This window comes from Trichophyton verrucosum (assembly GCF_000151505.1).
Source record: "Trichophyton verrucosum HKI 0517 chromosome Unknown contig00764_1.f1.exp, whole genome shotgun sequence".
Lineage (NCBI taxonomy): Eukaryota > Fungi > Ascomycota > Eurotiomycetes > Onygenales > Arthrodermataceae > Trichophyton > Trichophyton verrucosum.
Genome location: NW_003315257.1, coordinates 15,116 through 36,701, shown reverse-complemented (window position 1 = coordinate 36,701; position 21,586 = coordinate 15,116). Strand labels below are relative to the sequence as shown.

Here is a 21,586-nt window from a genome sequence, read left to right as displayed (position 1 = left end):
TTACTCCATACTCCATCCAACTTAGACTTAGCTATTTGACCTCACCTCTCTATGATGTTTACTTATTTTCCTTTTTTATTCTTTAGTGTGATTTTTTGACATCCAATCTCATTGGTTCTCTGCATTTGCTTTTTTGTATCTAGCTCACTTGTTTGCCTCATGTTTTCCTCTTCCATGATTGTTTCCCTGTCTTCGTTTGTCGCTGGCCGAATTCCTGCCTTATATAACACCATTGCTGCATAACTATTTATTCACCTGTCTGGATACCTTGGAAAGGTACTCCAGAATGTTAATACTTGTGAACGGGTTATATTATTCAAAGCAAATTTGGGTGTTTACACACTTGGAAGCAGCAGACAGGAGAATACACTCGCCATTTGTCTACATGGAGAGGTGGGAAAGACACTACGGAGCATTCACCGAAGACGTTACCTCGGTGAGATACCTTACAGGAGACTAATTAAAGTAGAGTATTATTATTGAGAACGTACGGAGTATCATGATATCGTCAATGCTGAATCACACCTTTTAAAATACACCGGAACGTGTTAAGAAGCTAATAATATACCTTCACGAGGAGAAAATTCAAGACATCCGGCCCCGAAAAAAACCATTGCGCCATGCTAAGCGATTGGAAGAATAATTAAAACGGGCCACATAGGCACAAGTTGGGCATTACTGAAAGTTTAATGAACCATCGAGTCAAGGTCGCCGCGCTCTTGCATGACAACATCATCCTGACTGGCAGAACCATTGGTTTCATTGCCATTGGTGGCGTCGTTATCAAACCCGATATCCAATTTGTCTGGAATATCCTTCTTGGAGTTTCTGGCCATTTTTTCAGACCAAACGCGAAGTTTGACAAGAGCACGAAGTCTAGCTTCACTTACCGAGCCTTGTCTTTGGAGGATGGCTTCGTTAACCTTTGCTGCAACGGTTTTACGCATAGCAGGATCAAGAAGTTCATTCAATGGCGCTGAAAGATTTTCCGGAGAAAAGATTAGTAATGACATGGTTTCCTCGAGCTCCTTGATGAACTGCGGTGCTGTCGGAGCTCGAGGAGCCAACTGTGAAGTAGCAAAATCTAGAGCCGGTGTGATATCGGCATTTGGGGTAGTTATACAGTTGCGTATTAACTCGATGAGCTGAAGACGTAGTAAAGAGAAATGGAGCTCAGGCTTGTCATCAAGCAGCTATTAAACATATCATTAGCAGCAAATTCAATAAATGTGACCTTGCTTGCACGATAAATGAATAATTCCCAAAGAATCATACTGAGGACTGAAGATGAGTAGGTTTCATCAATGCCCTTATAAAAGGGTCATTATGCGTGGTGCATGAAACATCGTCTAATCATGTGGAAGGCAACAAGATACGTAACTAGAGCGGAGGGAAATTACCTGGGGGTTGAGCTCATTGAGCTTTTCGATTGCTGCCTGGATATTGCCCGAGTAAATCGCATTTCGAATCTCGACGCGCTCTTGTACTGTGTCAGAATCATGACGCTGTGGGATATTTGCTTCTGCCGCAAATTTATTTGCTGCTGATGGGTATCCGTTCGTGACAAGATAGTCCATTACTAGATAATTGATGTCCCTGGAGAAGCGAGTCCATTAGCGAACCTGCCAAATAAATGCACACAAAAAAATAGTGGATATCGATGTTTCAGCTCAGGCAACAAGTTAATTTTTTTTTTCCTACACGAGATTTTCGGAGAGATTCCCAACTTGAGTTTTAACTCATCATAGCATTGGCATCGTTCGACATCCAGGAAGTATTGCACCGGAGGGTCAGGGAAGGAAGAAACTCACATTTTGGAGGGTTTATGCTCCTCCATCTTCTTCTCGAAGTTCGACCATGTTGGAGTGGCCGTGGAGGGAGTTGGTGACATCTAAACACTTTAGTAATCTCTCCGTGGTGAGCCTTTGAAAGAGAGAGAACTCGCTCCACATACGAGATTCGCAGAGGCCATTGTCACCAGCTTTTCAACGGTCTCCAGGAGAGCAGAGAGGGCGCGTGAAGCTATCTTGGTCTATTCCTCAGCCCGTGTATCTGACCATCGCCGTTCCATGAGAGAGGGAGTGGGTGGAACAGGTCACCGGAAGCAGAGGCGCTGATGATGCGGTTGACGAAAAGAAGAGGAAGTTGGAGGTTGAAAAAAAGTTTCTGCCTTTTGTACTTCGGCTGACAAAGCCCTGGGCCCTAGCGTGGTCATGTGACAGGCGTTTCGCTGGTCGCGTGTTCAGCAGGAGGAAGAGGCTCCACTCGCGGGCTTCTTTCTACACAGACGAAGGAGCAGCGAGAGAGAAAAAGACACCCAGGCAAAAAACTCCACTCTTCGTGGCACTTTTTCTTTCTGTCCTGGATGTTTTTATATATGCGTATGGGGTGTTGATATCACTGTAAATAGTGCCGTGGGTCTGGAGACCGGCGTTTGCTTGTGGTATGTTTTACCCCATACCGAACTTTTGACGCCTATATTGAGAGTACCTATAGCTTTATAGTAGTCTTGTTAGGGCATGTTCTAAGCCCAACTATTACTATATCGTCTTGGATAGGACGGTATACTGCTATTTTTCATATATTTTTTTTCTTATACACATATATATATGGCACGATACCAACATGCTTGAATCGGAATTTCGACACTTCACGATGAGCCGGCAGAATACCCGGTATCACTGCCCCTGGGAGCCGATGATCATTATTGGTGTTGCTGGTAGCTCCGGCTCTGGAAAGTCTTCGGTGTCCCAGGAAATTATTAACTTGCTTGATCTCCCGGGAGCCTCCATATTGGTCATGGTATTTTCACTTCGGGGACGGGGGCTGCCACAAAGCTATCGTTGGAACAGTTATATCTGACTTTACATGCGAAAAGGACACGTTCTATAAGACACTCACGCCTGAGGAGAATGCTATCGCACATGCAGACGAATACGACTTTGACTCTCCTCTCGCAATAGACTTTGACGTCCTTGTTAAGCTGTTGCGAGACCTAAAGAAAGGGTATCTATACGTTGATTCAGTGTAGAGTCGCATAACACCATGTCTAATGTCCTAATAGCCTCAAAGTCGAAATACCCATTTACTCGTTCAAGAAACATCAACGAGAACCTGAAACGACCTCGATGCATCCTCCGCGAGTTTTGATCCTCGAGGGAATACTGGCCTTCACCGATCCAAGAATACTGGAACTTTTGGATCTCAAGGTATACACGAGCTCATGCGTATGTTTTTGAACGCGTGGTTAATGGTGTTATAATAGATATTTGTTGAAGCAGACATGGATGTTTGTTTGGGGCGGAGAAGTAAGTACTTAGATACTCCTTTTTGATATCTCATTTAGACTCCTGACACTGATGTAAAATCTGCCCAGTTGCGCGAGACGTTCGTGAACGAGGAAGAACCATCGATAGTATATTAAAACATTGGTTTAAATTTGTGAAACCATCGTATACCAGATATGTTGAGCCTCAAAGGATTATTTCAGGTACTCAGATTCCTCAACAACCGAAATAATATTTACTAACGTCTTCGATAGATATTATTATTCCTCGCGGTATTGAAAATAAGATAGCAATCGGTAGGCTGACTTCTATCCATCGTTACATGCTATTTCCATCTGATATTAACGACCCTAGACCTTGTGGTGAAGCATATCCAGCGAGGCCTTGCAAAACAGGCCAGTTACTACGATATGCGTAACAAAAAGCCTTCTATCAACCGCCGGCTTTCCTTCTAATTCAGAAAGCTACCTTGTCTTGTTGTTATCGTTGCAGGGAAACTACCCCATTGTAGATCCACCATTTCTGGAAATAGCGCTGCTTGGCTCGCTGGCTGCGAGAGTATTTGGCGATGAGATTTACCTTGTCTTTTTTTTTTTTTTTTTCTTTTCCTCATGAAGTTCTTCTAACTATGTAGGACTTTGGTTGCCAAGCTCTTTCTCACGATTTTGATTTCTTTCTAGTGGACCACACTATCAAAACGATTATATCCTTCCTTACAGTACTGTATAAATAAAATAAAAATATGCCAAAATATGTATCTCGGTACTTTATAATTCTAATTGTAGGTGCCTGATTGGAAGGCGCTTAAGCAAGCTGGTTATCTTATCAGATTGTGCACAGACCACATGGAATTGAGCTAGTGAAGTTCGAGAAAAAATTCCTTAAAACCCCAGAGATTATCAGCGATCTGGATGACAATTAAAGCAACGGCTTTCTCTCAACTATTTCAGTGCTATCGAACATCACAGTTTATACTTCGATATCTGTGGAAGCATTTTATCTCTGTTTGCTTAATTAATCTGTTAGGAAGTGGCATGTCAGTGCAATGGGGGAGAAGATGGCCTCTAAAAAGAAAAAGACGAGATCCTCCGGCCAGAGCTCTGCCAATGTTATATGTAAGAGCTTCAAATTAATACGTAGGCTCTACTTTGTTTGAATATCTTATCTAACCGAGATCTAGCCGATCCTCGATTCGCAAACATACAATCTGACCCTAGATATCGGCTGCCGAGCAAGAAGCACACTCATGCCAAACTTGATAAACGCTTTTCGCATATGCTGCGTGACTCAGATTTTTCCAAGAATGCTCCAGTTGACAGACACGGAAGAAAGCTGGCTCGGGACGATACACGGAAACAGTTAGAGAAATTTTACCGGGTTGATGATGAGGATGACCAGGAGGAAGATAAAGATTCCGAAGAGGAATATATCAGTGTTGATGACGATGAAGAAGTACAAAAGGAGCTGCGTAGGGTGGAAAGGGCAGGCTATGATCCGGCTCGTGATGGCGGATTTGACTCATCCTCTTCTGACGAGAGCTCCAGTGATGAAGAGGAAGAGGAAGATGTTGCGGGCAACATGGAAATGGAGATTCCCGGCCCCGGCCAACAGGATGCTGATATCCCTACGGGAGAATATACGGAAAGGATAGCTATTGTGAATCTTGATTGGGATAATATCAAGTCCCAGGACCTTATGGCTGTATTCACCAGTTTTCTCCCTCCCGGTGGTGTTATCCGGAAAGTGTCAATATATCCAAGCGAATTTGGGCGCGAAAGGATGGAAAGGGAAGAAATGGATGGGCCGCCGAAGGAGATATTTTCTCACAATACTAAATCCCAGGATGAGGACTTTTTATCGGACGAGCAAGATGAAGAGGAAGAGGAAGAAAAAATTAAAAAATCTCTCTTAGTTGAAGGAAACGGGGACGACTTTGACGCTGGGAAGCTACGGCAATACCAACTCGAAAGACTCCGGTATTTCTATGCTATTTTAACATGTTCATCAAAGGAGGTGGCCAAACACATATACGACGCTGTGGATGGCACAGAGTACATGAGTAGCGCGAATTTCTTTGACCTCCGATTCGTCCCTGATTCCACTGACTTTACGGATGACATTCCCAGGGATGAGTGTGTGAAACTACCAGATGATTATCAACCAAGTGACTTCGTCACAGATGCTTTACAACACAGCAAGGTCAAATTGACTTGGGATGCGGATGATCGGGCTAGAAAAGAAGCCCAGGAAAGAGCCTTCAAGGGGAGTAGAAAGGAGATTGATGAAAATGACCTCAAAGCATACCTCGGCAGTGATAGCTCAGAGAATGAAGAAGATGAGGCTGAAGCTGCGGGCGCGGCAGAAGCTGGAGCCGCACCCAAACTGAGCAAGAAAGAGGCAGAACGTGCAAGGGTCCGAGCATTGCTTGGTTTAGGTGATAAACCCGCAGCTGGCAAAAAGGAATCAAAGCCAGTTGGGGAAATGGAAGTCACATTTTCAGCTGGGCTGACGGCCGCCCCCGCAAGGGACACAGTATTTGAGAACGAACCTGAGAAGGAAGAAACAACAAGGGAAAAATATGTTCGAAAAGAACGAGAGAGAAAACAACGAAGAAAGGCTAAGCTAAAGGCCAGCAGATCGGGCGAGGGAGTTTCGCAGGAAGAGGGCGGTGGAAAAGATAGACAAGAAACCAAGGAAGCCGAAGAGGACCTTGGCTTCGATGACCCTTTCTTCACTGCGCCTGAGCTTGACGCTGTGAAGGCAGCCAAACAGCGCAAGGAAGACAGGAAAAAGCTTCAGGAACAGCGCAGAGCCGAGGAAGAGGCATCCGCATCCAAGAGAGCTGAACTTGAACTCCTCATGATGGATGACGAAAAGTCAACACCCATTTCACACTTTGATATGAATGAGATTGAAAAGGCTCAGAAACGGGCTCGAAAGAGCAGCAAGCATAGAAAGGGAAAGAAGAGCGTTGTCGAAACTATGCCTGTGGATAATTTTGAGATGAACGTTAAGGATCCTAGATTCCAAAGCCTCTTTGAAAGCCATGAATACGCCATTGACCCGACCAACCCCAGGTTTAAACAAACAACGGGTATGAACCTGCTACTTGAAGAAGGTCGAAAGCGAAGACGCCACGTCGATGATACGGGCCCCGATGAAGAGAAGTCCGGTGAGAAACTGAAAAAAAATAAGAAAAGCAAGTCAAGCTTAACGGTGGCAGATGATGGGGAAGCTATTAGCAAGCTTGTTCAAAAGGTGAAGGCAAAGACCAAAAAATGAATCCTTGTATAGTAAAAAGTTATACCGCCTGATAAGTCGCGAAATCCATGAATCACTTTCCCTTCTATTGTGATCTTTACCACTGCTTTTCCGCCCTGCGCCAAATGAGCCGGCGTTTGGCTCGATGTTGCTGGAAATATCTCGGAGTTAACGAGCCAGGCGTTTGCTTCGATCACGTGATACATTAGGTAAACTTAGTTTTTAATTTTTTTTTTTTTTTTTCCAAAGTCATAGCTTTGACGATGAGATATCAATCCTATGAGATATCAATCCTATGAGAAAGAGGAAACCGGCGCACTCACAATGGCTAGTTTCGATGATAATGCCGCTCGGGCTAAACGGAGAAAGATTGATGGTGATGCTACTATTCCTGTAGTTGCTGAAATTACCTCCTACCAGCAATTAAGAGATATTTTGAGGTTCCAGCAAAACATATCACAGGAAACAAAGCAAGGTATGTGCTGATATTCCTGCTTATGATGCATTATATTGATTCACCTAACAAATTGATATAGGGATTCGTCAATTTAAAGAATTTTTGGCTTCTATTCAAGGGGACATCTCTGAAGCTGAGAAGTCAACGAAACTCCAAGTCTTACAAAAATATTGTGCTTCTCAATATGTCAAAAGAGGAGACGAAACTCCCCCGATTTGCTTCACTGATCTTGTTAGCATTTGGAACTTTGCAGAGAGCAATAATGAAGAGTCGACACTTTCGCTTATACCCTCGGTTCTCGCATCCTTCCTGAAAACCGTTTCTTCCCAGCTTGAGTTCAGAGAATTTTCAATTGAGCTTAGCAAATACTTGCTATCCAATGAAAACATCAAACTTATCAACCGTGGTCTTACTGCAAGCAAGTCAAAAGAGCATTTGATATCGCCTTGTCTTAGGCTGCTGACCGAGATCGTGAGCCTTGACGGTGGGGCCGTTGCAAAGGTAGTCTATGCTAAACGAGATATAACGCTGAAAAGGCTCGATGTGTTTCTTACCATACGTAAGTTACAGGCGGGGGAAATAGCTGCGGATCGACGTAAGCCCACGCTCCGCCGTATTGCCCAGCGCTACTTGCTTGCAAATCTAAGATATCAAAGCCCTGCAGCTAAAGCTGAGCTATTGAGTCAGGGAAAACTTATAAAGGTATTCATTGAGGATATTAAGCGAGATTCAGGGGACATAGTTGTGGATATTATCAAGACATTGGATAAATTCGTTGTATCGGATCCTGTTCTCTCCCGCAGTGTCAAGAGCCGCCTCTTAAGTCGATGGAACCTGGAAAGATTCGCAACACTCTATGGGTACGAAAAGGACTCTGAGGAAATTATGCCGGAAGGTGTATCTGTTTCTGACGAAATACACAAGTTTTTACTGCTGGTTTGTACAAACGTCGACAAGGGTGTCTTATTATCGGATAATGGTTGGTACTCGTCAGGCAACAGTACAGAACCACTAATCAACGACAACGAAACCATCTCTCTTGGACTTGATGCACCAAGCCACTTCGACAAATTTAACGAAACAATACCTATCCGTAATGGAAACCTTTCAACTTTGATTCAGTTCCTTCGCCCGGAATCAGACACTCGACAGATGCAGTTACTACTGAAAATTTTCCGAGCCGCTCCTGAGCTTGTATATGATTACTTCTCGAAGCGCAATATGTTTGATTCCGACCCAAAGCCGACACAGGCCTGGCTTGGAGAGTCCGCCTTTTTATTCTCTATTATCCAGCTGCCCGTACCTCAAAAATGCGGCTTCAGGGAAGGCTCACCTGCGGTACCTCCTCCGGTATCTGTCGCTATTGAGAGTATCCTCCCGCGCCCTCTTACGCAAAAAATGTTGACTCGCTGTATGAACCAGAACACTGAAATTGTTACGTTGTTTGCGATCAAGGCAACAACAGCGGCTCTTCGAAAACTTCGAGGGGTGCTAAAAATGTTTGACTCCATGGGAAGCTCAAATCCGGAACTCTGGAGTCAGGCGTCTACAAAACTTATGAATGAGTTCACTTCCAGATGTCCTACGATGAAAGATACCATTATTGCCTTCCGTCAATCCCCGAAGGATGACCTGCTGCAGCGAGATGCGCTTTTAGAGCTGCTTTCCTTATATTATCAAGTCGCTCCAACTGTAGCTTTTGAACAAAAGTTCGACGTGTCATTGGTTTTAGTAGAAGTCCTGGACCAACTGAGCAATGACGAGTTGTCCACGGAAAACCATCAGTTATTATTCAGCCAATTGCAGCACATCCTAGCAATTTCTCAACATTCGCCTGCTATGCGCTGGTGGCAGAAGCCAGGTAAGTTGCGTTTTACTGAGAGGTCTACCGATGAGACAGACTGACATACTTTTTTGATATCTAGCACCCTTAACCTTATCGGTATTTACCTCAGTGCTAAAAGTTGCTGTGGAAAAACAGGAACATAGCGCCCGGGCCAAAATTAACTCCCTTCTACAAGATGTCTTGATGCAGGATTCAATCTTGGTACAACCAGATTCATTCGAAGCCCTGGTGCTTAGTATTCAGTTGGAAGATGAGAATATTCCTGTGCCCTGGTCTTTCATTGATAATTGCTTTACAAGACTTGCGAAACGGCCAGTCCCATATCTTGACCAAGTGAGCTCATTACCTAGCAAGTCATCATTGATAGGTCCAATTTTGGTAGTGATTTTGGAACAATGGCCCTTTATCGTGAAAGCTCAAGATGAGATGAACGAGCTTTCCACGGCTGCGTGGATTTCCAAATTACTCGGTTATTTGAAGGAGTATGGAGAAGATAAGAATGCGCTTACCTCCGTCCGTGACACGATTTTGAGTGAAACTAAGGTGAAAAAGTGCCGCTCGTTGCTTAAAAAGGCTTTTGATCATAGTACAGAAACGCACCGGCTTGTTCTGGGTGAAGAGGATACTCAAATGGGTGGTACTGGAACCCTTCCATCGCCTTCAGCTTCCCAGGAAGTGAACCTTTCAGATGTTTTCGGCGAAATGCAGATGGCTGATGAGACTCATGCTGGCTTGCACAAATGGGAAAGAGAAGACCTTGAACTAGCAATAGACCAAGGGTATATCGGAGATCTCATACTTTGCGTCTGCTCTGAGCATGAAGAAGTTCGGCGTCAAGCTATGGTTGGTTTATCACGCTTCATGGCAAAACTCAAGGTTCGTTCTTTCTCACCAGAGTTATGGGAGGCGGGTTATTTGTTTCTAATTTTCTTAAACTGAGCAGGAATCCTCGTTTGAAGAGCGTCAGACAATATACATACTCATTGGCGAATTATTGGAAACAGTGAAGGGACTCGGCCTTGACACACCAGCACCTTTTATTGTTGGAGAACTTGCAGTTCGCATGCTCGCCATTCTCACGAATCCTAGTCACAAGTTATACGGAAAGATCAACACTTTCCTGAACAGGAGCCCTCAATGGGAGGTTGGGAAGATCCCCTCGTATTGGATTGATAAAATACTCTACCATGAGCCAGAGAGCGATGATGGCAACCATGAAGAAATTGGCTGGCTGCTAGATTTATTTGTTTGCGGGCTTAAATCTGAACTGGTGAGTTATGCAAATCCGGGAACATGTTTCTGTTAAATAGCTGACTATATACTAGGACATGGACATATATCGACGAGCCGGCGTCTTTGAGCGGCTGTTCTCCCTGTATAGTTCCCCCGCATTAACAGTAGGATTGCGGAAGAAGGTCCTTCACTTGGTATATCGTGTTTGTGAAATCGGGGGCAGCACGACACTGATCACTCGGGCTGCTGCCCTCAGTTGGGTGCAAGGCCAAGCAGCGCTATCCGACGCCCACAGCAGCACACTGCGAGCCCTTGCAACAGAGCTGTACCGTACCAGTTCCAGCGAATGGGTTGATCGCTGGAGTGGCTCTGCGTTGGCAGCGGCTGTTATGTCGACAGGGGCTTCGAGCGTACAGCAGTTGGCGTGCTGAAGCGTCCAGGCTGCTGCCTACCGTGGCACCCATTGACAGGACCGCCAGAAAAAGTAGATAAATAAATAATATATTCCATTGAAATCCCATGCATCTAGGATCTCCGTATCGATATCACAGTCCTCTCTCATCGTGTTCTCTGGCGGCTTGCTAGGCTGGCTCGACTTTGGCGGTGGTGGTGGTGCACAGAGACGAAAACTCTAAAGCTAGCGACCGCTTTGTATCTTTTTTTCTCCATCACAGAAAATTCGCCCATTTGCGTCTCCAACCTCCAAAAACAGAGCCAAACCAGCACAGCCATTGATTTCTACAAACCGCCTTTCTACGCATCCTGCTCCTGGCCTCGATCCCAAGTCTACGCTGAAGAAGAACTCCGATAGAACCCCCCCTGAGCGCCCTCAACTCTTCCACAGACCCACCACACCTTTAGCTTCGACCGCATCCCAACCAGCAACCCTTGCCACGAATTGACAGCACTTCTCTCTCATTCAACCGCAATATCAAGGAGACCGTTTGAACAAGATCAGACTCCCCAAGGCCCTCCCGATCATTCTCAGCTTTGTTACGCGCTCGATATTTCCCTAATATTCCCCCAGAGTTTGGGCCATGCGGCTTGGTTAGCCAATATCCTCTCCCATGGCACGAAGATATTCACAGGAGGAGCTTTTACACCTGCGGGAGTCGCCTTTAGTGGTAAAACCAGATGGCTTGCCTCCGATAGAAGAATGGGTGGGGTATGTATTCACTGCGTTCCTTACCCCTTCTCTTATATTAGCCTGGTTGAGCAATGCTAATGGTTATTTGCCAACCCACAGACCGCTTGTGGATGCATCTACACAGAAGAAACATACTGCCTCCAAAGAACAAACAAACCAGACCGAGTCTACTGCTTCAGCACGTAGGTCGAGTTTCTTCGAGCCGCGTCATATATCTCGTTCCTCGAACTCGGGTATGTCATGCTGCCACTGAACCGAACCCCCGCCTTACTGGTATTAACCCTATATTCTAGAAGACATCATACTAGGACCTCCTAGAACATCATTTTCTTCTTCGACGAGAGGCTTTGGTAAATTTAGTGATCCCGATAGGTATAATAGCTTGAAATCTTCCGATGGTGATGGCACCAAATCCGACCGTTTTCCACACCGTGATAAATTCCTGAAGGATAAGGACTCGGTCGATAGAGACAGAGACCTTGACAAGCGAGACTCCAAATCTCATATTACAAATGGCCGAAGCAGTGGACGTGATGATAAAGATGATTGGGGAACCCGGTCTAGACGCACCTTCGGCCAGGAAGAAACTGTTGACAGGAGAGTTAAACGAGAGGGAGACAGATGGGATAGCAGAGAATTTAGAGAGCACCGTGATCAACAGGAAGCTGGAAATGAACGTGGCCATCGTGGTGAGCAAGGCAAATACCCTAATCGGAGGGATGTCCAGGGCAAAAGCCGTCACGAACATCCCTCGTGGTTTCGTGATGGTGATTCCCAGGAGAATGTTGAGCAGGAAGACGACAAAACTCCTATACGAAATCGGGAGTGGCGTCGTGGTGTGCAAGGCCAGGATAGGGATAGAGACAGGGACAGGGACTGGAACCGGTCTACAAAGCACGAACAAGACCCTGAATGGATGGATTCATCTAATAAATCAGACCACAAAGAAGCCCATACCCAGGAAGACTTCCAAAGATGGAAAGAGAGGATGAAATCGGGCGGTGCTCCGCCATCGGATGAAACGAAGAAGAAGGCTCCAGAGGCTAGCAGTAGCGTTGAGACGAAGCCAGCTGAAATAAAGCGAACGGAGGGAGAGATGTTTTCAAGTCTTGAACCAGCATATAAAGCTGATGTTGGGTTTGATGACTTTTTTGGGCCTTGGGGAGGCTCTAAGTCTACCCAAGAGCCAGGATATGGCAATGTTGCTGCTGGATCTGCCACAAAGGAGCCTCAAGCTGCAAAGCCAGCAAAGTCCTCCAGGTTTGCTGGGTTTTTTAATTCTCCTACTGAAGCAACCCCTAAAGAAGCCGAGACTACAGTTTCTCAACCACGCCCAGTATCGACTGATGCCGATCAAGAAGGCTTTCAGCGAATCTTACAGCTCCTTGGTGGTAATAAGTCTAGAAACTCTACACCTCAAGCTGAAGAAATGATGCGACCAAAGCCGACTCCACCCCAGCAAATACAGCAAGAATTTAGCCATATACCTGCTCCTACTGCGTCGCCACTTCATGATGTTATCAATCGACAGCCTTATATGGGCTATTCCGAACCTCATCGCGAGCAGACAGCCCATGGGCTTGAGCAACTCATTGCACAAAAGGCTCCCAAGGAATCCCAGCCATCTCCTTTTGATTCCAATCTTCTACTTCGTTTAATGCAGCAAGCAAAAATTGGTCAATCCCACCAAGGCCAGATACCAGCCCAAACACAACTACAAAACCCTGGTGCTCAAAATATGCCGGACATGCAACCTAGGAACCATGAGATACCAAAACAGAAAAGCCCACTTTTCTTCGATGACCCTGCCATTGCAAATATGCAACGTCCAGATCCAAATGATCCTCGAAGTCAACTTCGCCGTCGAGCCACGGGAGGTCCTCCTGGTTATTATGACGAAATGCAATTCCAGGGCCCTTCAAGTGGGAGTCACACTCCTGCTAACCCTCCTGGTCTTCGCACTACTCAGTCTGCTGTTCAACCATCAATGAACATCCAACGCCCACCAGGCCTCGAACAGGTTACCTCTCCGGGAGGATGGCCAAATCCCCAGCAGCTGCAGCAAGGGCCATCTGCTCAATTTATCGGACGTCCAGGAATGCCTAACCCACCCCCGAATCGTAATATCAACCAGAGTTACCCTCCTGTTCAGCAGATGCCAATGGCAGGGGGAATACCTCCTCTTAACGATAGGCAAGCCTTCCAGCGAGGTCCTGGAGCCGCTGGTCCCTCCAACTTTGGTCCTCCACCTGGTATTGTCCCACCTCCAGGATATATGGCTATGAACCACCCCCCTCCTTCGGCCTTCCCCCCAATGCCTCATAATCCTGAGGGTATGATGGGCCTTTCTCATGGCCACCCTGCCCACTTCGGCGCAGGGCCGCAACCAGGTGTAGGAGGCCATCAACCATCATCTCGACAGTTACTTGAAATGTTCACGGGACATGGTGGGGGTCCAGGAGACGGAGGTATGGGAAATCGAAATGGTTCCGGTATGATGGGCCCCCCATATCGCTGAGCCTACTTCGCGGATTAGAAACACAAAACTACTTTTCAATTCAAATGCTCTGGATTTTCCAGGCTATTATACGGGCTCTAACCTCCTTGGACTTTTCTTCTTCTTCCTCTCTTCTTTAGTTGGATATACTCATATTCATCTAGCTGTATAGCTATTGATGTTTTAATGCGCCTGCTTGGTCATTTCTGCTTTCTCCTTTCAACGTTCTTTGTTTCTCCTTTGTGATACACGGGTCGGGGCTGGTCTGCAATTTCGTATAGGTCCTGTTATGAACTCTTACTCTTGCTGCATGCCTCTGAATGTCCGATGATCTGACTGTTTTGTTTTTTTATTTCTGCCTTTTATATGTGTCTATTTACTGCACTTCAATACTCTTCCTTTTGTTCAACCCCCTTATTTCAGCTGACTTTCTCTTCTCCTTATCTTAACCTGCTGGTATGATTCTATTGCTATCCTTATGCCGATAACTTACTATGCGCTTATTCACCTCTATTGCCTTGCAGACGCCGAATATTGATATAGATATATCAATATCTCAACAACCAAATATTCCCAATGTCTTTTATGTACTATTTGCCTTTATCATTATCATTTTCATTTGCCTCCTTACCTGCAGGCACTGAGCACAACGCAATTTCTGATATTCAATAAGTACAATCTTTTATCTATTATACCAGATGACTTTTCGCTAAATTTCTCGAATGTACTTTGAGAGTATAGGATGGCAAACAATAAATACGTGGCCTGTAAATAGCAATAGTTGCTGTTAAGGGAATGTCACTGCTAAACATCGGCATCAAGTTATGCATCTGACCTGGACGATGCGCTAAGCTCTATCTATTCAATATGGTATTGGTACATTTTCCTCGGAGGAAATAAACACAGCAGAGGAGGGGACAAGCGTTACGGCAGTGCTAAACAATGTAAAAATAAAAAATGGGAGAGAATAAGCAGTGTAGCCTGGGGAGAAAGATTTGAATATCCGGGCATGGAGGAGTCATCCCCAGGTTCCTCCACCACCGCCACGACCTTGTCGTCTTTGGGCTGATAGTCGCCAGTCATCTTCGCCTGCAAATTTGTTATGTAATGGCTGAATGCGTTCCGCTCTTTTCCTCTTTGATAATTTGTTGGTACTCGCTTGCTTGTAGAACGTCGGTGCTGCCTCAACCAGCCACTAATTAAAGTAAATGAGTTAGTATTATTATAATTTTAATACCGACCATAAGAGATAGAGATGATAAGGATAATCCATACCTTTGGCTCTATTGTCGTGGCACACTGCATGTACTCTTTTGTTGTGAGGACAAGGGTATCGAAAATGACATGCTCAGCAGCTTTCCCGAAGAGTGCTGAGCTAGGGTGCATGTAAACTGGGGTGCCTTCAATCAAAGTCTTATATCCTTCCTGTGGATCTTTTCTAGCAGCATTTCTGAAAAAGCCTGAACAAAATGCCTGGCGAACCCTCGTGGTATCCCTACCACAGGATACGATTTTATGGTGGTATCGATCCATAATGGTAACCAATTGTTGGCGGACATCCTGGGCTCGACGGATTTGTCGCGCTTGAATAAAGTTTTCAAAACACCAAGGGGTACTGAATCGTGACTGTTTCCAGGCGTTATACACATTTAGCAAGGTGAGATGGTCGCCATGAGGGTCATGAAATTTAGCTTTCTTCTGATCTGCCTGCTGTTGTTTTTCTTTAGGTCGATAGAAGATACCTTGAGCCACGGAGAGCATAGCAACAATAGTCAAGACTTCATCGGAGCAACCCATATCCACGGAGGCAATAAGGACCTTGGCTAGGCCGGGATCCATGGGGAAATCAGCCATCTTCCGACCGAGGCGAGTTAAAAGCCCCTCATCGTCAAGAGCAGAGAGTGCATATAACTCCTCAAGAGCAGTGAGCATGGTGTTGGTAGGGGGAGGGTCCATGAAGTCGAAATGCAGGAGGTCATTAATTCCCATTGCCTTGAGCATAAGAATAGTTTGGGTAAGGTTTTGACGCTGAATATCCGGAATTGATGTCGGCAACATCTCAGATTGATATGCAGCTTCGGTATATAATCGAAAACATTTACCAGGCCCTGTTCTCCCAGCACGACCAGCTCGTTGTTTGGCTTGAGCTTGTGAAATTGGTGTGATCACTAACGAGTCCATTCCCAGCTTTGGATCATAGGCATTTTGTTTGACAAACCCAGGGTCGATAACGTAGTATATTTGATCTATTGTAATCGACGTTTCCGCGATATTAGTTGCAATAACAACCTTTCTTCCCCCGGGAGGGGCTGGCTCGAAAATCCTGCTTTGCATTTCGCTTGGAAGAGCGGAATAAACGGGAAGAATAACAAGTTCGGGTACGTTGGGACCTAACGCCTTCATTCTCTCATATAAGATCTCCGCACTAGTATCAATCTCCTCCTTACCAGTTAAAAACAAAAGGATATCTCCGGGTGGTTCGGTGAGATGAATTTGCATCACTGTAACTAAGGCGGCATCCAAGTAGTCTGACTCAGGTTCCTTGGAGTACATTATTTCCACGGGATATGTTCTTCCTGGTATAGAAAAGATAGGACAGCCATTAAAGTATTCCGAGAATTTGTCTGCATCGAGGGTAGCTGATGTCACAATGAGCTTAAGATCAGGCCGTCTCTTAATAGTTTTCTTGAGTAACCCAAAGAGTATGTCAGTGGCAATAGTTCTCTCATGGGCCTCGTCAAGCATTATGGCAGAGTATTTCTTCAGGTCTGGGTCCAAAAGAATTTCTCTTTGAAGAATGCCGTCAGTCATGTACTTGATTTTAGTATTAGGACTAGAGCAATCCTCAAAACGTATAGTGTAACCAACTTCCTGGCCCAGCTGGCAGCCAACTTCTTCAGATACTCGCTTGGCAACAGACACTGCGGCAACTCGCCGAGGTTGCGTGCATCCAATCATGCCATTATTTGCAAATCCTCCCTCTGCAAGGTATTGGGTGACCTGCGTCGTCTTTCCAGACCCCGTGTCACCGACGACGATAAGTAACTGATTTTCCCGAACAGCTTCGAGTAGTTGTTTGCGGAATTTGAACACAGGAAGACTTTCGCGTTGTTCTTTCATAGAAAGATTTGTCCTTTTCCCGTATGACACATCTTTATTCTGCGCTGCTCGTTTCCACTCTGGCAAGGGCTCTGATGACTTTTCAGTGGTAGCAGTGCGTAACTCTGACGCAAATTTCCTCTGCTCTGGCGCAACCATCGGATCCTGCCATTGTGCGTTAAGATCGACTTGAGCCGCCTTTTCCGCAGCCTTGTCTTGGGCTTCTTGTTGTCTAATCTCTCTCCTTTCCTTTGCGAGATTTGCGCCAGCCATGGCAGCACGGTTAAGTGAACCATCCGGTGCTCGAACAACACGAATTGGAGAAAGTTCCAAGGACTGTTTGGTTTGACCCGCCAAAAATGGAGGCTCTTCCTCACGTACCTCAATATCAATATCCTCCTCTTCTTCGAAATCTCCCTCTCCTCTTAGCGTAGCGTGATATTCCTCATCCAAATCAGGGTAGTCTGCAGCAGACACGGCACCAGAGGCAATAAGCTGTTTAATTTCCCATCTCTCTGGAGAGTTTAGTCTTTTCTTGCTTCTTTTAGCACCGGAATCCCGCTCGATAACTGGTACGCTGGACCCTAGGTTTCCATATCGATCATCTGCGCCAGTTCCATCTAATCTTTCCATATTTGCTCCTGACGCAATTCGCCTCTGGGGTGCCAGGTCGTGGCCGGAAACCTGGTCAACTTCTTTCATTGATAATCCGATCCTTGAATCCTGGATAGAAACAACCTTGACCTTGACTTGCTGTCCGCGAGACACAAGATCAGATGGGTGATTTACCCTTGCTCCCTCTTGCATCGCAGATACATGAACCAAACCATCAACTCTCCCCCTGACCCCTTGCAAATTCACAAATACACCGAAGTCCTTGATACCTGTCACTCTCCCATCATAAATTTTGAAGAGAATAGGCCGATCATCTAGTTCTGATGCGGGTGGTCTCTTAAAATCATCATCATAATTATAATTGCGCCCAGATCGTCCTCGCTCCTTAGGCTCATCGGGGTATTTGCGGCTCCTGTGAGAATGCCTACTTCCATACCGATCCCTACTGGGCGATCCAGACCGGGACCTGGACCTAGACCTGTACCTCCCACGGCGAGGCCGATTTCTATCATAATCATCAATTTCAGGACTTCTGCTCCGCTTTCGACTGCTTGAGTAACCATTTTGTTCCGCTCTAGCTTTGCCAGCCAAACCTTCTAACATCGCAAACGTGTCATCCATAGCCTCTGCATTTGTATTCCGCTCCGGCTCAGGCTCATCTTCCTCCCAGTGGGGAGCTTTATCATCTGGGACCGCAAGCCCTTTGAAGACCCTTGCTTTCTTCTCGATGTCATCGACTCCATCATGTCCAATATGTTGCTTTTCCTGTTCGTCCGGCTTGGATCGCTTCGACTTATATTTAGGATGCATTGTTAGGACTAGGCGGTCCACACTTTCCACCAAGCTCTGAGGGAAATCTGCTCCAACAGCCTTGAGGGAGCTCTTGAATTCGTCGAGAGACTTGCATTTTAGATGCTGGTCGATCACGAACTCCGCGAGCGTCTTTTCGTTGACTCCTAAATGATTTTGCAGTTCAGTTGTTACCCTCGAAACGAGTGACAAGAGCTCGAGAGACTCAAGGTCATCCATGCTGGTGATACTAACGAAGAAGCTCTAGTTCTCGTTATCTTGAGTCTATCAGCCTCCAGATTTTGCGATTTTACGATAAATGGGCCCAAAGGGACCTCAGGGCGGAAGCTATCCGGATAATAGATTTCCCGGTATGCGCTAGACGCCGGGCGCGGCTACTAAGCTACCTCGGCACGCTACACTTGTTTTTTTTAAAAGCAAATCCCCAGTAGCAATCAAGAGTTGGAATGGTGATAGTTGGGCTGTCCTATGATACATTTTAAACGTAGCAGTATATAATTTATAATAATACAAATCTAGAGATTATTGTGATAACGGAGAATCTAGATTAATCGACGATGGAAGGTGTGGTAGCATTGGGGATGGAAATGGGTATCAGAACTGGTTCATCAAGCTGCCAGAGCTTGTGGGTATGATAATATATGCCAAGAACGAGGAGTGGTAAAGCTTTGAAATAGGAGGATAAGTGATCGCAGGTCTTAGAAGTAGAAGATGGTAACCAGTAGAGTATAGCAAAGTGTAATGTTACGGTGTACTAGGGGAAGTATGCTGTGCAAAGGGTACTGGCGCCCTTATGTGAGTACTTGCTAGAGCGGAGTTAGGGTTTTCAAATTCTATCTCGTCCTCATCAGGAAGAGTGGTCTCAAGTTCTGGAATATCGGGAATTGTGCCCATGGCGTCTGTCGGTTCGGGGCTAGCTAGGAATTTGTCTTTAGCCCCTTTAATTCGTTTCTTTCGGAGTGCTTGTTTTCGGAGTTTTGAATTCGCCGAGAATTCAGTGAGAGTACGATCCATTTTCACTTCCGCCATCTCTTTAGCATGAGTAGCCAGCGTCCGGTCTGTGAATACACCACCGAACCTGTAACCAAGCCAGAGATAAAGAATGAGGGAGCGATGAAGCGCTTCGAGAGACCGGAGGTATTCCTTATCATCGCCTGAGACAGGCCTATCCAGTATCTCAAGGTCCAATTCAGGAATATCGAGTAACCTGCCACTCTTCTGCTGACCGACACATTCCGCAAATGCTTTGATAACTCGTGCCATTACTGGGTCAGTAGCCCGTAAAGGAGCGCTCATAAAAACCATTTTATCGATCACGTTAAGACCCTGGATATTATCAAGGAGGCCAAACGTCGCCTCGGTGTCTTGGATCTTGCACATAAAAAATGGTGGATCTGTGCGAGACACACGTTCTAAGCGCTGGTAAATGTAGCCAAATGGAGTGTCCGGGGGGAACATATTAGAGTAATTGTCAATCACGGAATCTAACGGAAGAATTCCAGCAGCATCGAGAGGTTCTGCCTCAGCCATCATGGCTGCTCGAATATAGGGAAGATCTGCCTCATCAAGGCAGGTAACAAGGCCAACATTCTCCTTTTCATTGCCATTTGCGGAGCCGGACGATTGAGCAGCACTACGATATCTTCCGGCTCGCCCACCTATTTGCTTAACCTCAGATATTGAGAGTCGCTGAATGCCAGTAGGTAGCCTTTTTATCACAGACTCAAAAATAATTCGCTTACAACTCCTAAAGTCGCGGTTAGTAACCTTCAGCCTTATGACGTGACGAGCTCAACTTACAGGTTCAAACCCATGCCAATAGCGTCACTCGCAACAAGGAAGTCGTAATCGTTATTAGGGTCATTAAATAAATCAGCTTGTTGGGCGCGAATCTCTGCCGGCAAGCTCCCATAGACGATTGCCGCTCTCCGGCCCGTAGCTTTTTCAATTTCCTGCTTCAAGGAATGAATCCCAACCCGAGAGAAGGCAACAATGCAATCCCCCTTTTCTAGTCGTCTGATATCACCCTTCAAACTTGATGCCATTGTCTTCAGGGGATTCAGTCGTTTATAATTATGGATCTCAAGGGTATCGCCCATCAGTGAGACAAGGCGTTGAATAAGGGGGACAGCCCTCTCTTCGCCGCAGAGATGTAGTTCCTGGGCTTGGCACCCCAGGACAGCTCTTGTCCAGGCCCATCCTCGATGCGGATCGGCTATCATCTGGATTTCGTCAATCACCCCAACTTCTACCTCCTGGCCAATAGGTACCATTTCAACCGTGTTACTATAAACTTTAACGGGACCACTATCTGGTACTCTGACCTCATCACCCGTGATAAGGGCACATGAAATCCCCTTCTTATTGAGTCGACTGTAGATTTCATGCGCTAATAGACGTAGTGGGCCACCGTAGAAGCCGCTCTTTGCTTTCTCTAATCGTTGCAAAGCATGGTACGTCTTTCCCGAATTGGTAGGTCCTACATGCAAGTGAATCTTCCGCTGCATGCTCCGGGCAACCGGGTACCACTCAGCTGGATACCTGAAATCCGCTAGCGAGTCTGACTTGGCGGCAGTAGAGGAGAATGCAGTGTCAAGTTTGTGATTCCGGTATTGCCTTCTCAGATAATCGACAATTCCTTCTCGCCCCATCTTCCCGAACGTCCGCCTTAACGTAAACCTCTGTCCGAAATGGGCTTCATCGCCGTCATCAATAAGAGAGCTTTTGCAAGCATGAACGATTGAGGCAAAAAACTTATCCCAATGGGCGAGTTCTAGCTTTGTCTGCTCAAGCTCTTTCCTGACGATGTCCGAAGACTCCAGTAACGCGGACTGGAACCGTTCATCGAAAGAAATGCGACCGACTTTTCTTATCTTGGTGCTTGGACCTTGAGACTTCCAGGGCTATCATCCGGAGCACACAATGGTTAGTTTGTATTTATACCTCAAGCAATTGAGACAGCGGGGAAAGGCTCACCTTGGGGTCTTTGCCCTTCTTTTCATCATTTTTACCCTTCCTACCGCTTACCCAGTCAAAACTAAGCTGCTCAAGCGGCCTATTTAACGCCGTGATCCTGGCCCTGTTATGCTGTACCGATCCGCTGAAGCTCCGTCTTGTTGGAGTAGTTGGCGCGCGCAGAGCGCAACGAAGGCAAAGACCTCGAGCCGGGTGTTGCCATGGTTGCATCCCCGCAATGATTTTGTTGGGCAGCCCTCAAGGGAATTAGGAACAAGCAAGGTTGAAACTGGCATCCAATGCAGAATGCAGTGTCATCATCAAGAAAATCTCTGTAGAAGCTCCCTTTTTCAGTGACCAAAGAAAAAAGCATCAGAGT

At 46.0% G+C, this 21,586-nt stretch overlaps 6 protein-coding genes across 6 annotated transcripts; 3 read left to right on the top strand and 3 right to left on the bottom strand.

Moving 5' to 3' along the window:
- Positions 1-686: 686 nt before the first annotated feature.
- Positions 687-1,577, bottom strand: TRV_06621 (uncharacterized protein; the record flags this gene model as incomplete). The annotated part of the gene is made up of 2 exons (XM_003019294.1): positions 687-1,193; positions 1,377-1,577. The coding sequence occupies 2 exons, from the start codon at positions 1,575-1,577 to the stop codon at positions 687-689; spliced, it is 708 nt and encodes a 235-aa protein (XP_003019340.1).
- A 2,755-nt stretch (positions 1,578-4,332) lies between these two features.
- On the top strand, positions 4,333-6,569 carry TRV_06620 (uncharacterized protein; the record flags this gene model as incomplete). Its single annotated transcript, XM_003019293.1, has 2 exons — positions 4,333-4,402; positions 4,468-6,569. 2 exons carry the CDS (start codon positions 4,333-4,335, stop codon positions 6,567-6,569), a joined length of 2,172 nt encoding a protein of 723 aa, XP_003019339.1.
- Positions 6,570-6,872: 303 nt separating this feature from the next.
- On the top strand, positions 6,873-10,719 carry TRV_06619 (ribosome biogenesis protein Urb1, putative; the record flags this gene model as incomplete). The annotated part of the gene is made up of 6 exons (XM_003019292.1): positions 6,873-7,023; positions 7,085-8,866; positions 8,931-9,727; positions 9,795-10,121; positions 10,177-10,502; positions 10,614-10,719. The coding sequence occupies 6 exons, from the start codon at positions 6,873-6,875 to the stop codon at positions 10,717-10,719; spliced, it is 3,489 nt and encodes a 1,162-aa protein (XP_003019338.1).
- Positions 10,720-11,151: 432 nt separating this feature from the next.
- Positions 11,152-13,900, top strand: TRV_06618 (uncharacterized protein; the record flags this gene model as incomplete). Its single annotated transcript, XM_003019291.1, has 3 exons — positions 11,152-11,413; positions 11,525-13,699; positions 13,812-13,900. The coding sequence occupies 3 exons, from the start codon at positions 11,152-11,154 to the stop codon at positions 13,898-13,900; spliced, it is 2,526 nt and encodes an 841-aa protein (XP_003019337.1).
- A 752-nt stretch (positions 13,901-14,652) lies between these two features.
- Positions 14,653-18,471, bottom strand: TRV_06617 (uncharacterized protein; the record flags this gene model as incomplete). Its single annotated transcript, XM_003019290.1, has 2 exons — positions 14,653-14,817; positions 15,004-18,471. 2 exons carry the CDS (start codon positions 18,469-18,471, stop codon positions 14,653-14,655), a joined length of 3,633 nt encoding a protein of 1,210 aa, XP_003019336.1.
- A 328-nt stretch (positions 18,472-18,799) lies between these two features.
- TRV_06616 (uncharacterized protein) lies at positions 18,800-21,580 on the bottom strand (the record flags this gene model as incomplete). Its single annotated transcript, XM_003019289.1, has 5 exons — positions 18,800-18,918; positions 19,056-19,885; positions 20,053-21,155; positions 21,229-21,307; positions 21,411-21,580. 5 exons carry the CDS (start codon positions 21,578-21,580, stop codon positions 18,800-18,802), a joined length of 2,301 nt encoding a protein of 766 aa, XP_003019335.1.
- Positions 21,581-21,586: the final 6 nt, after the last annotated feature.